At 38.1% G+C, this 18,049-nt stretch overlaps 1 protein-coding gene across 2 annotated transcripts in view; it reads left to right on the top strand.

Moving 5' to 3' along the window:
- CADM2 (cell adhesion molecule 2) overlaps window positions 1-18,049 on the top strand; it is a gene marked incomplete at both ends in the record, with an annotated part of 583,305 nt that overhangs the window by 529,000 nt on the left and 36,256 nt on the right. Inside the window, one exon of one of the 2 annotated variants that reach the window (XM_082279334.1) lies at window positions 10,896-11,015. The exons of the other annotated variant lie outside the window; for it this stretch is intronic. Within the exon in view, the coding sequence (XP_082135460.1) occupies window positions 10,896-11,015 (120 nt within the window). The remainder of the gene's footprint in view (window positions 1-10,895; window positions 11,016-18,049) is intronic. 2 annotated transcript variants of the gene reach the window in all.

The following is an 18,049-nucleotide window of genomic DNA, read 5'->3' as shown; positions in this document are numbered from 1 at the left end:
TCCTCATACGGTGCTTCCATAACTTACCTTTGTTTTGAGAATAGCTTCCTCAGTGTTTCACTCAATTCAGGAAAGAAAACAGAACATTATTTAAGTGATATTGCTTAAAATGACAACTGGTCATGCCAGGTGATATGTCAGAACTGTGCTTTGTTCCAGCTGGGATTGTGAATCCTCTTGGAGATAGATATAAATGCCTTGGAGGCTGAGAGGGGTAGAGAAAAGCATCTCAAAAAAAATATGCATCTTTCTTAGAGGGCTTTGAGAACTTCTGTATCTGAGGCCTCTGATCACATAGGAAGATGAGCATGGAGGCTCAGAGAGAAGTAGATAATTAGCTTATCTCAGCTATTCATATTGCTATCATCCATAATTTTATATTACGATTTATTAGTACTGATCACTCTATTTTTGCTCTTTAAAGTTTAATTATTAATTACTTAGTGAATTTTTCTGGAGTTTATCTTAGCCTGCATTTCTATGTTATATAAAGGAAAAATATTCAGTAAAATGTTTCTTACAGTACTCTATTAGCATTTTTCTTAGAGCAAATAAGGTACTTCTCCACTTGTTTTCAGTATTCTTTCAAATAAAAAACAGAACAAACCTACAAGAATTTGAAATATGCCTAAACAAAATTTAAAAATCTTCTTAACATCTCTCTTCACATCATAGATTCAGTCTGAATTTGTGTTGGGATTCAAAGTGTCTTTAGCCCCTCCTCCAAAATGGAATCCTCTATGCTGCAATCACAGAATATTTTTTCTAGCTCTTACTGCTTGAATTCTTGATGCAATATTATAAAACTCCCTTTGCTTTGTAATTAAAGTCCCATTTTTTATTGCTGAATCCTGTCACAGACTTTCTGCATTGGATCTTACCCTGACTTGCTATGCCTTAATGTGACTTTGTCTCAAGGATTCCAGAGTGTTTTGGCATCAATCTTTCTGTATGACTCCCATGGAAAGGGCAGCAGACCCAAAAATAACCAGGAGGACGGTAAGGGTGTATCTCAAAACCATCCTCATGTGCAAGGAGAAAAAACGAAGCAAAAACCCAGTAAGACCATTGCGCTACCAAAGCTGATGTAGCTTGGAATCTGCCATGTGAGGATGTCCCACAGTGCCTTGACTTCTTTCTCCAGGCTGTGGTTTCCTCACAAGCACTGAGAAAGCTCTCAATATGCGTGAAGGAACTCACCTGGCAGGTGCTTGGGAAGAGATCTCCAGATCTCTGCCCCGACTGATGGTGTTCATGTTGTCGTATAAGCTGATGTGTCATTTGTGACAGTGACCCCAGCAGTTTTCAGTCAGGACCCTTTGCTTTCCTTTCATTGGTATCCACACAGCTTGTTTACTTCCTTGAAGAAAAAAAATTGTTTTTCTTGGTAACCTCATGCCTGAAGAGGGTTTATCTTTCAGCTTATTAATCCTCAGGACAAGTGTAGAAACAAACAAATCAAAGGGGAGGAGGAAGGACAGGAGAGAGTTTGGCAGGGAAAAACTTGAGGAGTGGGCCAAGTGTTTATTCTTCAGGTATTAGTGTGGGTCATTGCAGTAGTGGATTTGGTTTTCCCCCAGTGGTTTCTGTAGTCTATATTTTCTGCAGGTTTCCCAGTCCTTGATTGGTGGGAAGCAGGGAGGATTGAGGGATGCTGACATGTTGAAGTGTTTGACTGAGGAGAGCTCTGGATGGCTTTCATCATTCCAGAGCAGGAACTGAAATTTCTTTGCACTGCACTTTGTTTAAAGTAAATTAGCAGATACGATCAAGCATTCTTTATAAAAAACCCTGCTATTTCCATGGGTGAACTACCCTGCTTGATGGCATAATAGTTAGGGTACTAAATATCTGCCAGCCTGATGGGAAGCTGGATAATTTTTACAAAATTAAGTCTTGACAATATTACATGGATCCCACCATTCATAGTTATGTGTTATACAAAGCCAAAGAGTCACAGCAGGAATTCAACTACATGTATAGAACTCTTTTGAGGACAAAAAAAACCCCAAAACTCAAAAAACAGAGCATAAAAGATTGACAGCTAGAAAGATAGGGCCTTATTTTCTCAGGTAGTGTACTTTGGTGATAGGAATGTGAGAATTAAGTGTATTAGTCGAAGACAGTGCAATGAAGTGCAAAAATCTATGGTTTAGGTTGCAAAGTGCCAGTCACTTTCCCAAGGTGATTTTCAATAAGATACAGCCATCCCACTGTGATAAAGTGCTTCAGATTTGTGTTGGACCCTTTGGTTTTACTTTGAAATAAACTTATTTAAAATAAATGACAGTCCCTGTTATCTCTCTTTACTAACCTTAGAATTATTGCAGTGAGTTTGGAGTTGTTTAAGCAACTTCAGTGATTTGCCCTGAATTTCTCAGAGAAATGAAAGTAGCAATTGTAATAAAATAGAGATCAGCAATCTGTTTACCTCCATTTAGTTTCAACACATGTGCCCATAATTAAGGAAATTTTGGAAAATTCTCTATACCTTCTTTCTTCTTCTCTCAGTGCAATTCTGGCTGAGCTTTTTGAATTTTTTCTTTTTTTTTTTTTTTTTTTTTTTTGTGTTTGCAGAAAGAGTCAAGTGTCATTCTGAGAAAGCTGTCATCTTTGTTCAAGGCTGCTGGTGTCTGAATTTGTATTGTGCATTAGCTTTTCCTTATAGGTTTTCAAGGGCCAGCTGCTGGTACTTTATTTCATTTAATTTTGAATACCCCTATTTTATGGCTTGGAAAAACAAGGAAATATGGCTTGTCTGCTTACTTAAAAAGAATAAAAATGAACATCACAGCCTTAATGTGATTTTTAAGCAGTGGCAATAGGCCTAGAAAACCGTATTAATACTGATAGAATGGTGTGCTTCTGGGGAAAATTGTGCTGGCTTTATTCATACAAGATGTTTGGTGGCTTTTGTGGTAACATTTCATCCTGAATGCAGTGAAATTGGCACTGCAGGTATAAGGACAACTGCTTTTTTAAATGCAATTTTGAGAGGTTTTGTTTTCTTTTGTGGTTTTGGTTTTATGGTGGTTTTTTTTTTTTTTTAGCAGAGGATTAAAATGAGCCTCAGGAGATCTGTTCTGAACTCCCCTGTAAAATATAAGACATTCCACTTAATTCTTCTGTGTTCATTTCCCCAGCTGTGAAGTGGGAATAATACTGTCCCTTTTTTCCTAAAGTTTGGTCTGCACTGACCAAAAAATGATCTCACAGATCCTCAAGGCAGAGGTCCATTCTTTACTGTTTCTGCTTTTGTTAATGTAGAGTTGTGAACAAGCAGGACATATACAGAGATACCTTTTATAAGTAGAGCATCTTCATTTGAGGCTGTGATGTCAAAAAATACTCTAAAACTTTACCTTTTTATTTATTTAAAATGTTGAATTACCAAATTCTTTTTCTTAGCCTGTTGCATGCTCTGCAAATTTTACTTAATTTCTTTCAGGCAAGTTGCATGAGCTTCAGTGCGGTATTTGTAGCTACTTTAATGAGATACCTATCTCATCTATCTCTGTCTATCTTGTGATGGGTTGACTTCTTTAAAATAATAGGCTTTGTTATTTTTACTAATATTGAATTGGAAAGGACTTTTTTCAACTGCTGGTAAAACTTATGCCAAGTCTGGAAAAAAATTAGGCCTTACAGTACTTCTGGAGTAATTTGAAATCTGCATTATATTCATATAACTCCAGAAAACTGAAGATTAATCTTACTGTTGAATACTTGGTTTGATTTGGCCTCAGAGGTAAATCTTGCACTAATAACCATTAATAAAGTAAAACCTAGAGGGCCTCAAAACAGACTCTTTGGTATTAAAGAATTTGCCTACTTGAGAATTTAAATTTTTCTTGCACTAACATAATTTTCAATATCTAATCACCTGGTTAAGTTGTTATTTTGTCAAATCTATCCCTTTATGTTCTGTGTGTGTCACCTGGTTTTAGCACAAATAGAAATTAAGAAATAAGGCATTACAGCCTATTAGCTTCCTAAGTCCAAATGTTGCAGATAATACAATCTTCCCCACCAAAAGTGAGCAGCAATAGGTAAATGTATTGTGAGACAGTACATTATGTCACCTTTTATTCTTCTGCTTCACTGGGAGCAGGGACAGGGAGCTTTTTAAATGGCTGGGCTGGTGACAAACAATGAGTCTGACGGACGGTGAAATGGGAGCGTGTTCCAGCATCTCCAGGCCTTCATTGCAAACTTCTGTCTCTGTTTCAAGGGAGCTGCAGTCAGAGTGCTTTTGATGATAGCAAATTCAGTGGAGTGCTGTGGGGAGCAAAACGATCCCTAAAGTAAGCACTGAGGGCTTCAAAGGTCAGAGCCGACATTTTAAAAGCTATGAGCCACCAGTGCAATACTCAAATGTTCATGTTAGATGCTTTCCTGTGAAATGCTTCATTCAGGCTTCCTGTGGTCCCTCTGTGCAGCTCTGCCAACTGTGTGTGCAGCAGACTGCCCCAGTCTCCAGATGACAAAGCCATGTTTGGGGTAACATCTGGTGCTGTGCAGAAAGGTCACGTTTTAATATCCCTTAAAGAAAAAAAAAAGACCTTTCCTTTCTGTGTTTACTGCTACTCTTGGAATTTTTAGCAAGTACCCATGAGCATTATAAAGCACATAGTCCCAGTGTCTACTAAATCTCAGATTCTGATCTGTGCAAGGGGAAGGGTGGGTGCTGCCCCTACTCAGCATATTCTGCTTGTTAGGGTGCCCACAGAAGGTGGCAGAGGTGGGTTTTACCTAAATACCCTAAATAACCCTCCTGCCTGCCTGGGCCAAGGCCCCACAGCTCTGTCTAGAGCTGACCTGGGTCTGGGCAGATGCATCTTGGGGGAGGAGAGAAGTCAAAGCTGGTCACTGCTCTCAGCCCTGCAAACTTACCCTCCCTTGCCATGTCTTTCCTACCACACTGAGGCACTTCCATCCCACTGCTTCTTCCTTCTCAGCTGCCTGAGAGCCACAGCTGCTTGTTTTCTGACAGCTCTCTCATCTGTCCTGATCCTGACCTGGCTTTACTTGTGGAAAATCAGCCTTTCACACACCTGTGGTCTTTGTGAGTCCTGCTGTTGCTCTGGTGCACAAAATAAATGAGATATTCACTACAGGAGTTCTTTCAAGAAAATTTAGGGCAGCTAACTTCTTCTTCATATTTCAGTGTCAAATGAGATGGCATAATCAGAAATAACTTGCTACTACACCTTGTTTTTTCATATTCATAGCATTTTTTATTTTGTCATGAGCAATTCTGGTCAGAGCATGTGTTGTAAAATGTGCCACAGTGTGATATCAGGCCCTCATTTTAAGTGATTTGGGATGACACCATACTGCCAGTGCTAAGTGCTAATACTGAAATTGGCTTTGTTCTTTTGAGTTATATTCTTAACTTTCTAATTAGAGAATGTGGGCCAGGGATGTGTAGATTCCAGTTTTTTGCTTGGCTCTTTGAAAACAGAAGGAAACAGTCTTTTTTTGCTGTAATTTTTAATACTTCTTCCTCCTTCATTTGCTACTAAAACCTGTTGCTTTTGAAACAGGGAAGAAATCTAAAAAACAAACCACAAACCAACCAGCAAGGTATAAAACTTTCTCTAAGAAAAGAAAGCTATTGTTCTTTCCAGTTCCCAATTTGTTCTTTTCAGTGCCTAATTTTTAGCCATTTTAGTCCAGCTGTACATATTGCAACATGAACTTATCCTCCGGAAGACTTTATTGGTATAACTAAGGATATAGATCTACATGGAGCTTTTGTTAAAAGGGTTTGGATATTTTTAATGACATCTGATTTGCTAGCAAAAAATGTCAAGCACATAATTGCCATTTCAGAGTTTCATAAATCTGAATCAATTAGTAAAAAGAACCCCTTGACCTCATGTCCATGAGCATTCATGATCATTCAGTCTAAGTGCTAAGGAGCTATTGGCACATGATGTTCAAGCTGAGTGATCCTTTTGTTCAATCCCATTTTCTTGGAGCAAGGTAAATGCAGCTCCCTTTGAATTTAAAACCTTGCTAAATTATTTAGTGCTACATACCACAGACTGATTAAATTTTTCACAGAGTAGTGAGATTGTTTCCCAGGTAGGTCATCACTCAGTTCAGTTTACCACTTAAAATTTCTTTCATTCTCAGTCAAAATACAGCAAGGACCATCCATCATTATCACTCTGTCCTTTAATTTTTCTGTCAGCCTTTGTCAGGCTTGAAACAAAAGCTTTTACATTTTTATCAACTGCAGCTATTGTCGTCTGATTTGTGCTCAGTCATGTCAAAATATCGGTTGTGTTTTTACCCAAAAAAGTCAAATATTTTCTATAGGTCAGATCTATCTTTCACATAAGCCCGCTAAACCAAACAGAACCATTTCTCATTTCTTTGGAAATGGAGAGTAAAAATGCTTAGGGCCAAATTGGCAGGGAGAGTAAATTATCCAGGCTCCCTGCACTTAAATGGATGGATGTCTTCTGCCTTAGCAAGGAGAATGCAGCATCAATTCAAGAAAGAAGGAAAAGCGAACAGGAAATTTTGAGCAGGTGAGCTCGACACTGCTTTGAGCCGATCTTGTACAACACTGCTCTGCGACTCCTAAGCACTTGGCATCTGTGCCTCTGCTGAAGAGGCGCCTCCACACCGAGCCCAGATTGGGTGTTCCCCCTTTTTCCACCATCCATTGGGAATTAGCCTTCAGGTTACCTGCTGGCTGCCCTCCCCTGGCTCCAGCTTGTGGCATGTTAACAGGCAGCAGTGGCCATGAGGAACACCTTTCCAGAGCCCTCCTCAGTCTCTGCAGGCACTGAGCTCTGACATTATGTCAGGCCCTCGCTGAAATGAGGGTTCTTGGCTGAGCATTTGCAGCTCAGCTCAAGCCTCCCTGTGCCACTAGAGAGGTCAGGAGCCCATCTCTCTTACTGAATATCCTGTTCAAGCCTCACATGTATAACCTGTGGAACATAAGTGACAAAGAGTCCATGTTTGTCCCTTGGCATGAAGGTCAACCCCTTTTCTATTTCCAACAGCTTTTATGGAAACAATTAGTTCTCCATGAATTATTTGCATTTCAAAGCTAGCAGGATGATGAAATTAATACCAACTTAATTACATTATTGGATTTTTCACTGAATATCTGGTCTGTCAACAAACATCCAGTTTAGAAGTGAGGTTTCAAAATTAATGGAGACAATTATTGCTTGACTTCTAGATCTCTGAGCATGGCGTTTCTATCTTCTTTGGTTCCCCATCTGCAAAATATAGCTATTTTCTGCTTCACAGGAGGCTAAGGATTAATACCTTAGTATTATTGAACTAGCAGTCTGGTGCAGTGATTTGGGTATGGCTACTTGAATTAAAAAGTTCCACTCTGCAAAGTCCCTTGATCGTAATGATCCTTGGTATTTGGTGGCATGAGAGACATAAACAAAAATTCATTTTCAGCTGAACATTGTGTACAACTAGAATCAGAAATTGCAAGACAAGGAAATGGAATTAAGTTTCACTCCAACACAGATTTCTTGGGCAGAAATCTGCAAATCCATTCTGTTAAGATCCTCCCTGACAGAAAGCTCAAGAGGACAAATCTACGTAGTCCCTGAGATAGCATGTTCTGAGCAGCTGCCAGCAAGGAATTCTGGATGATAACGTGTTCCTTGCTGGTGAAACGAAATAGGTTTGCCTTGCATTTAAAAAAAAAATGACCAGAAGTCCTACAGGACTAGAAACAAGTCAAATTGTAATTCCCTTTTTTGGCATAAAATGGAGCAGCACACCCTCTATGAAGCACAGTGATCCATATGGCTTAAACAGAAGCCTGTGCAGTTAAGTATCATTTTTTTTTTGTATCTGTAGTCCATGTGCTTTTGGGAACTTCCAAACCCATTTACCTCCTACACCTGCAATGCATGATGAGAGACTGAGGAGCACTGTACATTACTTCTAGTTTATTTCTTGAACTGCATATTCTGTATTCTCTTATGCAAAAGCCTTTTCAAGGCAAGGACAAAGTTTTCATGAGCATCCATAAATCTTGGAAGAACTGGTGGGAGGAGCCTTTCTGTCAGACTCAGCAGGCACCATACACCCAGGTTTTTTAAATGTGGGGATCATTTCAGAGTGCTGTGCCTGGGTCTGGGCTGTCCAAAGTAGGATTTAAGGATAGGATATGGTGCAAGCATTCCAAAAAGTGTTGCCTGGAGAGCTATGAGCTATTTGGTTACTCTGCACATTCCTGTTGCAGACTCTCATGTTATTAATGAAGTAATTCCACTGGGCAGAGCCTTGAACCTAAGCTGGTACAAATCAAACATTTCTGGAGTCCAGAACAAACCCAGATTTCATTGCTTGGGCAATGTAATGCTCCTCAGGCTGCTGATTCCTGGTTTCTCTCTTGTGCTCTGGTCTTTAGGAGCAAGTCCTTTTAATGCTGTGAGCAAGCAGACAGACTGCAGTCATTTGCACAGTGAATTTCGCCTCACTCTGCAAAGAAAGAAACTGAAGGCTATCCCTTGTTTTGCATCCCTTTTGATAAGATATGTTTTTCTTTAAGACTTCTGCCAGGCTTCCATTTTGCTGTTTGGCATCAGAGTTTATGACTTTCATCAGGAAGCTAATTTCTGCACAAGCTTTCATTATTCTTAATCTGAGGAGATCCCATTATATTAAAAAACTGACATATCCTAGTTCTTGTTACTTAGAATGCTTCTTAGGTAGCCTTTCATTTAAAATAAGAAATCTTGTTTGAAATACTTTGATCAGAAGAAAAACCAGAAAGTTCTAAGTTCACCAGTGATTCATTTAAGTCATTATTTGGTGAAACAGGTAAACAGTGTGCTTGCAGATTGGATAGCACTGTCATAAAACCATAACTTGTCATTGCAGTCTTAAGTAATTGGTATATTTAAGAAAGATAATGAATGGGACTGTGAGTCACACTAATTGGTTTTACGTACAAGAATGATGTGTAAAGCTTTCCTAATAAACAAGGTTTTGCTCTCCTGATGAAGTAGGTGGGGGTTTTTTTCTGTTTGATTTAATTTTTAACAGAGACTTATCAGGGAATGAGTTTCCCTTTATGAGAAGAAATTGCATAGATCAGTACATGTGACATGTATCTTTTCAACATGTTAATTTATTTCTAATGCTTGTTATACTCAGTTCTATTTCATTATTGTGGTAGTCACACTCCAGGTAGTGTTATCATTTTTCCTGGTGATTAATGTGGCTACATTGGTGGGGGTTTTTAAAAGCCTGTTCTAATTTTTCTGGCTGGAGAATATTTTATACTGGGAATTAGAATAAATATCAGTGTACAACAGATGAAAGATGGATCTTATGATGTTTTCTGGTGGCTTCAGAAGTAGAACATCACACAAATATAGATTCCAGAGAGGATAGTGGTGGTTTTTATCAAAACTAGAGGAGTACAGAAAATCCTAGGTGACTTACAGATATTAACTAACTTTTAAACTTGGAAAATAATCTGTCGTCCAGCATGGAAATAAGGTAAGCATGCTACTTTGAAGCCTTAAGAGAGTAATTATGCAATGCTGAACTCAAGGACCCTGTGTCTGAAGGGTGTTCTGTTGGGCCTAATACTGAAAAGCTCTGAGCTACTTCAGCTTCCATTGATTTCAGTCAGAATTGATGGTACTCAGGGACCAATTGCATTTCTTTTCACAGCAAGGGAAGACAGATTGTGGGTCAGACTTTTGCTCTTTTATTGCACTGAATAGCACCCTTCAGAAATATTTTCAGTGAAATCAGTATGGAATGGGTTACTTACCATCAACTGCTGAGAAATGAGTCCTTCCTTTCAAACCTGCGGTATAAATAATCTGAAAAATGTCAGATGCTTTTTATGTCTTCACAGAAGTGCTTTTATCTAGTTCTCTTCAGAGCTTCTGTTTGCTTGTTCTTTAAAACCTGCAATCACCTTATAAGCAAAGTCCTATTGGTCTTTATTGCTTTTGGCAGTGTAATCAAAGTATTTTCTATGTGTACATCTGATTATGTTCTGCTCTGTACTGGAGCATTCTGCATCGAGCATTGTTGGTTCCTCTGCAGCGAAGCAGTCGTGCTCCTACTCCTGGCATACCTGCACTTGCTTCAGCAAAATCTGAAGGGTTTTATAGGATGCTGTCATCAGGGCCATGCATTTTTTCTGACTTGGATGCACGATTTTTTATCAGTAATATTATTAGCATTTCTGATTTTTAGTTCGAAGCTGTTTTAGAAAAATACTGATGTGTACTAACAATACACTGTAAGCATTAAGGATGACTGAATGATGACTATGCCTGCTAATTAGGGTAAAGATTTTGAAATATACTCTGCTCTGGATCTTAGCAGACAACTGTGTCTTAAGCAAATGTGTGGGAAGAAGAAAAGCAATCCGGAAAAAGCAGCTCTTATAGTTAGTAGCATTTTCTCCCCTTTTTCCCTTCATTGAGTCTGTCTGAAAGTGGGTGTTTTAACATACAGCCATTTCTCGTTAACATGTGTGTGTTTATTTTAGCATGATGGTGTTGTTTTCTTCATCTCCCACTCTGACACAGCATGTTTCATCTGTATATGGTTTCTACTGTGAGACATTTAAAATGGCTCAGCGAAGAATGGATTCTTGTCACTTAAACTGTCACTCTCTAGTTCTGTGGAAACTTGGTCATTTTAACAGAGTTTTAAATTCTGTGTGCTCAAAGATTGATTATAAAAATTGAGAGTGATAAATGTCAAGAATTTAAAGGTACTCTGTTGTACCTGTAATAATTTATGTTAATCATGTTTTAATTTAGTCATTTTCAACATACTTGTATTTACAAATTAAACCACTGTTATGTTTCTCCTTTGTTTGCATGATATGATTTTATTTTATATTTTTTTTTTCCACTCACCAGATGTTTTCAACACTTTGCTTCCCACTACTGTCATCCCCTCCCTTACCACTGCAACAGTCACAACCAATGTAGCCTTAACAGCCAGCACAACCACATCGGCAACAGCCACCAGCATCAGAGGTACAGTATCCTTCTTTGTTATGGCCTGGAAAGCACATGATAAATAGGAAATTAGAGCTTTAATTTTTTTTTTTTTTTTTTTAAACAAGGATAGAATTTGCTAAATAGAGGGTGCAAGCATTTTAGTTCAGTATGTATTTAACAGAATAATCCACAGGGTGATACGTGGGTTAAGAAGGATTTCACATGACCTTGAATGTTGTCGCTGCTCTAGCAGTGTGTATGTGAACTTTGACAGGATGCTTAAATTATTTGTATACATTTGCATTTAATTTTTTAAGGTTGGTAAATTAACTTTAATGTAAAATGCAAGCAAGCTATTTTTAAACAAACATGACCTTTTAAGACTAGTTATTTTGGGTGCTACCATTTAAAACAAGCTAGGTGTCTCAGCACTGGAATTTCTGTTGATGAAATCTTGCTTGATAACAAAGAGGCATTGCATTGCGTCACCCTTCTTAGCCTTTTACAGTTTAAGGCATTACTAATTTAGGGGTGTTGTTATCTCACCAGAGCTAGATTAAACGAGCTAAAAGTTCTCTCTCCCCTCCCTGACCCCCATCTGTTGGGGTTTTTTTTTTTGTTACAGCTTTTCAAATGTTTCTAGTAATGCTTCATTTCTTTATGAGCAAAATATAAAGGTTATTTTATTCTTTATTCAGTAGCTGATCAGATAACTGTTAAATAGGGAAGATGTGTGCAGAAGGTTTTGCAGATTATCATCTTCTGGGTAGCTACAAATCTCTCGTGGTAAATGAAATGGCAGAAGGTTCCTATGTGGCCTCTTGAAAGCTTTATATTGCACAAGAAGAGAGGAAATTATATTCTTTTACCACACTGCAAGCATTGACATGATGAGGTGCAGTTAGGCCAGGAAAGTTAAGACAGTTATGAAATCTTTTCTTTCTGGAAGTGTTGTTATTAGTCAGTTGCAGTGAGCTGCCTAACTTGGAAGAATAACCTTAGCTCACTTCCAAGTCCATTGTATAAAGATTGTGATAGTGTCAGATCACCTAAATTCTTCCTCCACAGGGCACACATATTTTAATATGTTGTGCTAAACTGACAACAAACCTAAAATTACATTTTTTAATCTTTAATATTACTTTTAATGTGAAATGGATATTTTTGTTTTAATGAAGAGAGGAGGTGTTGTAGTAGTCCTTTTCCTTCTGAAAAAGACAGCTAGAACATGGAAAATAGCACAACGTTCATGGGTCTGAGTGGCTGCAAGAGGAGAATTTCTTGAAAAGGAACAGAATGACAGGAATTATCATGTCTTTTTTATAAAAGAGTGTTTTGTGTAAAGCACCAGGAGCTTCCAGCTTTCTGAGGGCTCACATCCTGGAAGGACGATGCTCTTGGTGTGCTGTGCTGATGTTTGCCGACCTTCATGAATTGTTTTCTTCTGCTTGTTATGTGGTCATGACTATATCATTGAAATGATTGTACTTATGTTTTTAATGCATTGACTCACCTCCTAAGTGCAGTTTAGGGCCTCATTTTCTTTCCTGTGGAGTGTTCATTTTCACCGTTTGTGTGTCCAGCATCAATAGAAAGGTCTGAAACAGGAGAACTCTCTTCTGAGTTTCAGCTCTAGCACATGAGAGAATGCATGTAATTTGATGCTACACTTACAGAGGTGCTGCTTTAATAGAAAGTAAAAGAAGCAAAATTGGGTGATCAGTTGCTAAAACATGAGCACTCACTTTTCCCAGAAAGAAAAAAGTGAATGCAGCAAAATGGCTGAAAAGACGAGACCACTTCAGCCTCAAGGAAGTGGGAGATAGAGTCTTTTGGGGAGATAATCAAAGGGACCAATGAGTGTGGGAAGTCTGTTTCCTCAAAATCTTGAGTAATTGAGAGACAATGGTAGTTTATCCCAATGCACAGAAAAAATAGGACACATGTAATAAACTAACAAAGTTGGTTTTTTTAACAGTCTGAGATATCAAACCTCACTAAAACACCAAAACAAGCGGTTGCTATAAACATAAATCATAGAGGATATCAATGTGGAAGAAACAGGAAAACAGTCATGAAAGCAGGTGCAAAATGAAATGAGCAAGTTGTGAGAAATCTAACAAAGCAAAAGTGTTTAGAAACGCACTAGATGAAAGGCCAAAATAAAGAAATTAATCATGAATAATGAGGACAAGGCTAAAGTAATTGGTGTTTTATCTGACAGTGGAAGACAACTGGAGTGCTGTTCCTAATGGAGGGGGGGTTGGGTGTGGGGGTGTCACCCTGGTAAACAACCACAAATGGAGACAGATCAAAGGACAAAGACAGGAAATTTACAGATATGCTCTGCAAAGAAGCTGAAGGCACCAGCTTCTTTGGTTTTGCTTTCAAAAAAGAAGTCAGTATGACTCTGATGGAGAGTTCTTTTCCAAGTTGAATGAGGAAAATTATTCCCTGAATTAGTGGCAAAGACATTTAGCGGAGACACGCTGTAAATGTGTGGGAGGCAGTGACTTCACTTATTCAGCTATTCCTGTTCTATGACTTCCTTCATCCTGGCTTTCATTCAAAGTGCTTGATTCCCATGGCAGAGGGAAATGGACAAGGTGCTTTCCTTACGTCTCCTCATCCCCTATCTTTCGTGGACCCCAAACAAAATAATATTCACAAACTTTCAGTGCCTGCTGTGAAGGTGGAGTTCTGCCATCCTGAAGTACATGACTGAACCTCATCTCTGTTGTCAGAGCACCCACCCTGCGGGGTACAAACGGTGCAAGAGCCGTGTCAGAGAAGGTCAGATTTTTCAGTAGCATCGGTGGCTGGCTGAGCAAAAAGTACCACATAAACATATTTTCCTTTGACACCTCTGCTTTGTATTCCAGTAAGATTTTTGACATGAAGGAATATATAGGGACATAAAGTTGAGAAACTATCCATATACTCTCAATCATCAAAACTTTTTTGTTATGCTTTTTTGTCTTGCTTTGTTGGATCATGCCTTAAAGAAACAGAAGTTTTCCCCAGATCGTAGGGTAGTGTATCCTATTTAATAATATCTTTGAACTGAGTTCCCCATAGCTGACATAATAAACTTTCTAGACAGATTTCAGTACTTTTGTTCTAAAATTATTGCTTGATACTTAAGAATCTCCTCAGGTAACTTTTACAAGATATTCATTCCTCTGTTCTGCGTGACTTTTATATAGTCCACCTTGAGGATCTGTTGCTCCTCATCCTGTCACAGGAGATGTCTTTACAGGTATAAGATGCAGGGTATAAAAAGCCAATAGAATCTGTGAATCCAAGGCATTTTGCATTCTGATTATTGTACCTCCTCATTGCCAAAAGCCTTAATTCATGGGGGAAAAAATTTCTCCAAAAGTCATCAGTTAATTCTGGAACCATGTGATTCATTGCTGTCCTAATTTGCCTGGCATTTAGTAAACAACATGAAAAAAGCTACTGATCCAGTTGGATGACAGCATGATAATTCATAAACTTCCTGTTTAGTCAAACTTCTCACTTTCTCAGACAAACGTATGCTTGTTTTTGTGCTCGGTCCTTCAGGAATTAATTATTCTTTTACTGGTACATTACCTACTAACTCAAAAAACCCTAAACATAATTTGATGCCAGTGAGGAATATTGCCCTTTATATATTTGTCAAGGGTGTCTTAAAGCCTAATAACCGTGATCAGGAATGTGTGATAAAATGTATGAGAAGAAACAAATCTGGAGGACTACTGAAAGAATAATTATCCACTGTATGAGTAGGTGTATTTCTATCAGATTTATGTAATGTTGTTTGTGAAAGCTGTGTGTGGATCCATGCAATTTTTCCCTTTCATGATTGGGAAGAGGCTCCAGAGGATTGTGGATTTGCCCCAACAGTGAAACAAGGGATGCCTCCAGTGGAGAAATTCTTTGTTAGTGTAAAGTTAATTTGGGTAGTGCTGTGCCAATCTTTCCAAGTCCTGTAGGTGGAGAGGGAGTGTGATTAACAGTCTAGGTGAAGCCACCTCAAGTCAGTTTCTAGATTCACAGAGGGGAAAAAAGCTTGTGCACACAAATGTACATAAAACCTTCCCATGGGCTAGCATTATGTTAATCACCCACACACACAAACAGAACAGTTTTTTTGGTTTAAATCCTATTTCTATCAAGGAACAAAAAAATCAAAGAGGTTATAAAACTTGTTTGTTTTGACCTGTTACTGAAGACTGAAATCTCACCACTACCACCCAAATAGGTGGAAATGTAACACTGCCAGAGCATCCCAATCTCAAAAGACAGATCCATTCAGCTCGATGGCACATATCAGAGTGATTCAGGCTCAGCTGACTCATTTGGACAATGACTGCACCAGAATGTTCAAAGCTTTATATAGCAATGCCTAAAAACATCTCCAGAAGTTGTTGTGTACAGCACAGACATGTTGCTGCTCCCAGGCAGCTGCTGTGGGGAGATCAAGAGTTTATTTGTCAGGGTGACCACAAAGACAACGAATGCACACGTTTATATAGGAATGAAATCCATGCCTTATTATAATCCACTTCGCTTTTATTGGGTTTGTCTCTGGTATAAAATGAAGATTTCTTTAAGGAAATCTGTGGAGCTAAATTTAGAAGAGGAGTTTACAATGGCATAAGGAAGGGTTTGAGGATGTAATCATTTTGAAAACAATTATGACTTTAAGTGTGAATATTTCTATTCAATAGCATAATTGACAGCTATTTTGCTAAAAAAATTACATTGCTTCCTTTTTTTTTTTCCTATTTTTACCTTAAAGTCTCTATTAAGAAGAAAACCACAACCCTACTAGAGTAACTGTTTCATTATAGGCAGCTTACATGCAGAAACTACTTGGACAGACCTTGTAGTCCTTACAGCTTTTCCTGTCAAAAAATGCTCAACATTACCAGTTCTTTCCTTGTGGTTTTATTTTCCTTTCACGTAATCTGATTAATATAACTTGGCAGGCTGAGATACTGACAAAGAAAGAAACAACAAAGCAAGGAAAAGCTATAGAATATGTGAGGGGCAAAGGAGATAAGGGTAGACTTACACTTTAAATATAGTTGTGTGTGCTTACTTGCATTCAGCTCTGATAATAAAAATGATCGTTGTCTAATGTTGAAAGCAGTTTCCTATGACAGCAAGCTAAAAGCCAGTTCATTTATATACTACTTTATAGCTGTAGCAGTAACATAAAATCTAATTTGTGTCTCATTTAGTCAAACTGTGTAGGAAAATTAGAACTTTCTAAGTTTTACTTCTTCTTTCTCCCACTAGTCTCCTATTGGCTTATCCAAGGTCTGGTTTTCTCAGAAGGTCAAACAATTTGAGATTCAAACAGCAGTTCCTCAGATTATTTTTTTTCCATTAGACATTCAAGTAAATCTTCATCACCCCTCTTTCAAGAACTGCCATCTCTTGATTTTATGCTGGTTTCTTTCATTGCCATTATTTTTACATTCTGCTTGTTTCTTAGATGGTGTGTTAAAAAAATTATGATAAACTTATGTTAGACCATGGTGAAATCGCAGACTTATTTTCCAAGCCTCTTTTCCAAAATCTCTAAACAGGACTGTCTTGGTCAGAGCTGTTATCCAGGTGAAACATCCACAGGCTGCAGCTGAGTAATAGCTGGAAAACCTTCCCTAGCATCTGCAACCAGCTGGTAGACCAAACTGTTAGATTTTTTTCTATCAAAATATACCTATTTTAGACAGGACTTGGAGTTTTTTAAGTTCTACCATGATATTTTCATGAGGCGTAGTAGTCCACAGTGCCCATTTTAGGGGTTACACAGTATTTGTTTCTTTTCTGAAGCAATATTTAATTAGGGTTTCATCCCACTAGTCAGGCTTGGTGGTACAATTAGTGCTGTGAATTCTCAAAGCTCACAGATTTAAGATCAACAGAGGAGATTGTAGCATCTGTTCTAACTCAAAGAGCTCTTTGGTTTTTAGGTCTGACACATACAGAGCCAGGAAAAACGTTTTTATAATATAATCTGAAAAAAAAAAAAGAAAAATTAAACCACTCCCTTCACCCCCCCCCTCAAAAAAAAAAAAAAACAACCCAAAACAAACAGGATTTAAAAAAAAAACCAAACCCAACCTCAAGCAGTTTCATACTTTATTGGCTGGATTCCTACAGATTTCTAAGTATGTCCCCATAGAATTGGAATAATGGCAAACAGTACATGTTCACATGCGTGGTGATCACAGAGCAGAACCACACCAGCTCCAAGCAAGAGGCTGTACAAACATAGTATGAAAATAATCTTTTTTTTCTTTTTTTTCTTTTTTTAATTTAAAGCTAGGAATTTTCCACACAGGATATCTTTCTCAGAGTCTCAGAGGCAGTAAAGCAACCGGGTAGTAAGTAGCAGCAGAATGTGGTTATGGAAGGAGGTAATTTTTCATGCAGTGTGAAACTAAATATGAAACAGCATTATCACTACATGCTAAAAAATGGAAATGGAACTACTCTGATGTCTGTTGTGAGCAGACCAAAATCAAACCCAAGTGCTTCTCTGTGGAATTTCGAGTTCTTGGATAGTTTTAAAAGATGTTTTATAGTTGTAATATCAATCCAAGAGTAATCGTCAAGGCAACAGGCACATCACTAATGCAGTCTAACCACCAAAACAAATTCTGGCAACATGACCCACATGAGGCTAGCTACCTCCATTGCCATGAAAAGTACTTGTGCTTTGCAATTCTTACCTTTTATAAACTAAAACAGAGACCTGAGCTATTTATAAAATGGCAATTTTCTCTGCTTAACAGCCATTATGATGTAAGATGAAGACTGTCGTCATTATTACACATTATTTGGTCATATTATTCATGAAATGAGGCTGTTGCATTCTGGAACAAATAAAGATAGATTTCATAATCTTAACAGTTTGCCAAGTAAATGAATATCATAAATGAGACATAGATTCAACTACGGGCATGCTGAATACATGAAAGAAAATATCATAATATCATATATTAGGAAGCTGCTCTTTGTGTCTGGGACAAATATTTCTAGTGCTAACACATCCATCCAGCTGTCAG

The sequence above is a fragment of the Coloeus monedula genome (assembly GCF_965178545.1).
Source record: "Coloeus monedula genome assembly, chromosome: 3".
Classification (NCBI taxonomy): domain Eukaryota; kingdom Metazoa; phylum Chordata; class Aves; order Passeriformes; family Corvidae; genus Coloeus; species Coloeus monedula.
This window is presented reverse-complemented; position numbering and strand designations above follow the sequence as displayed.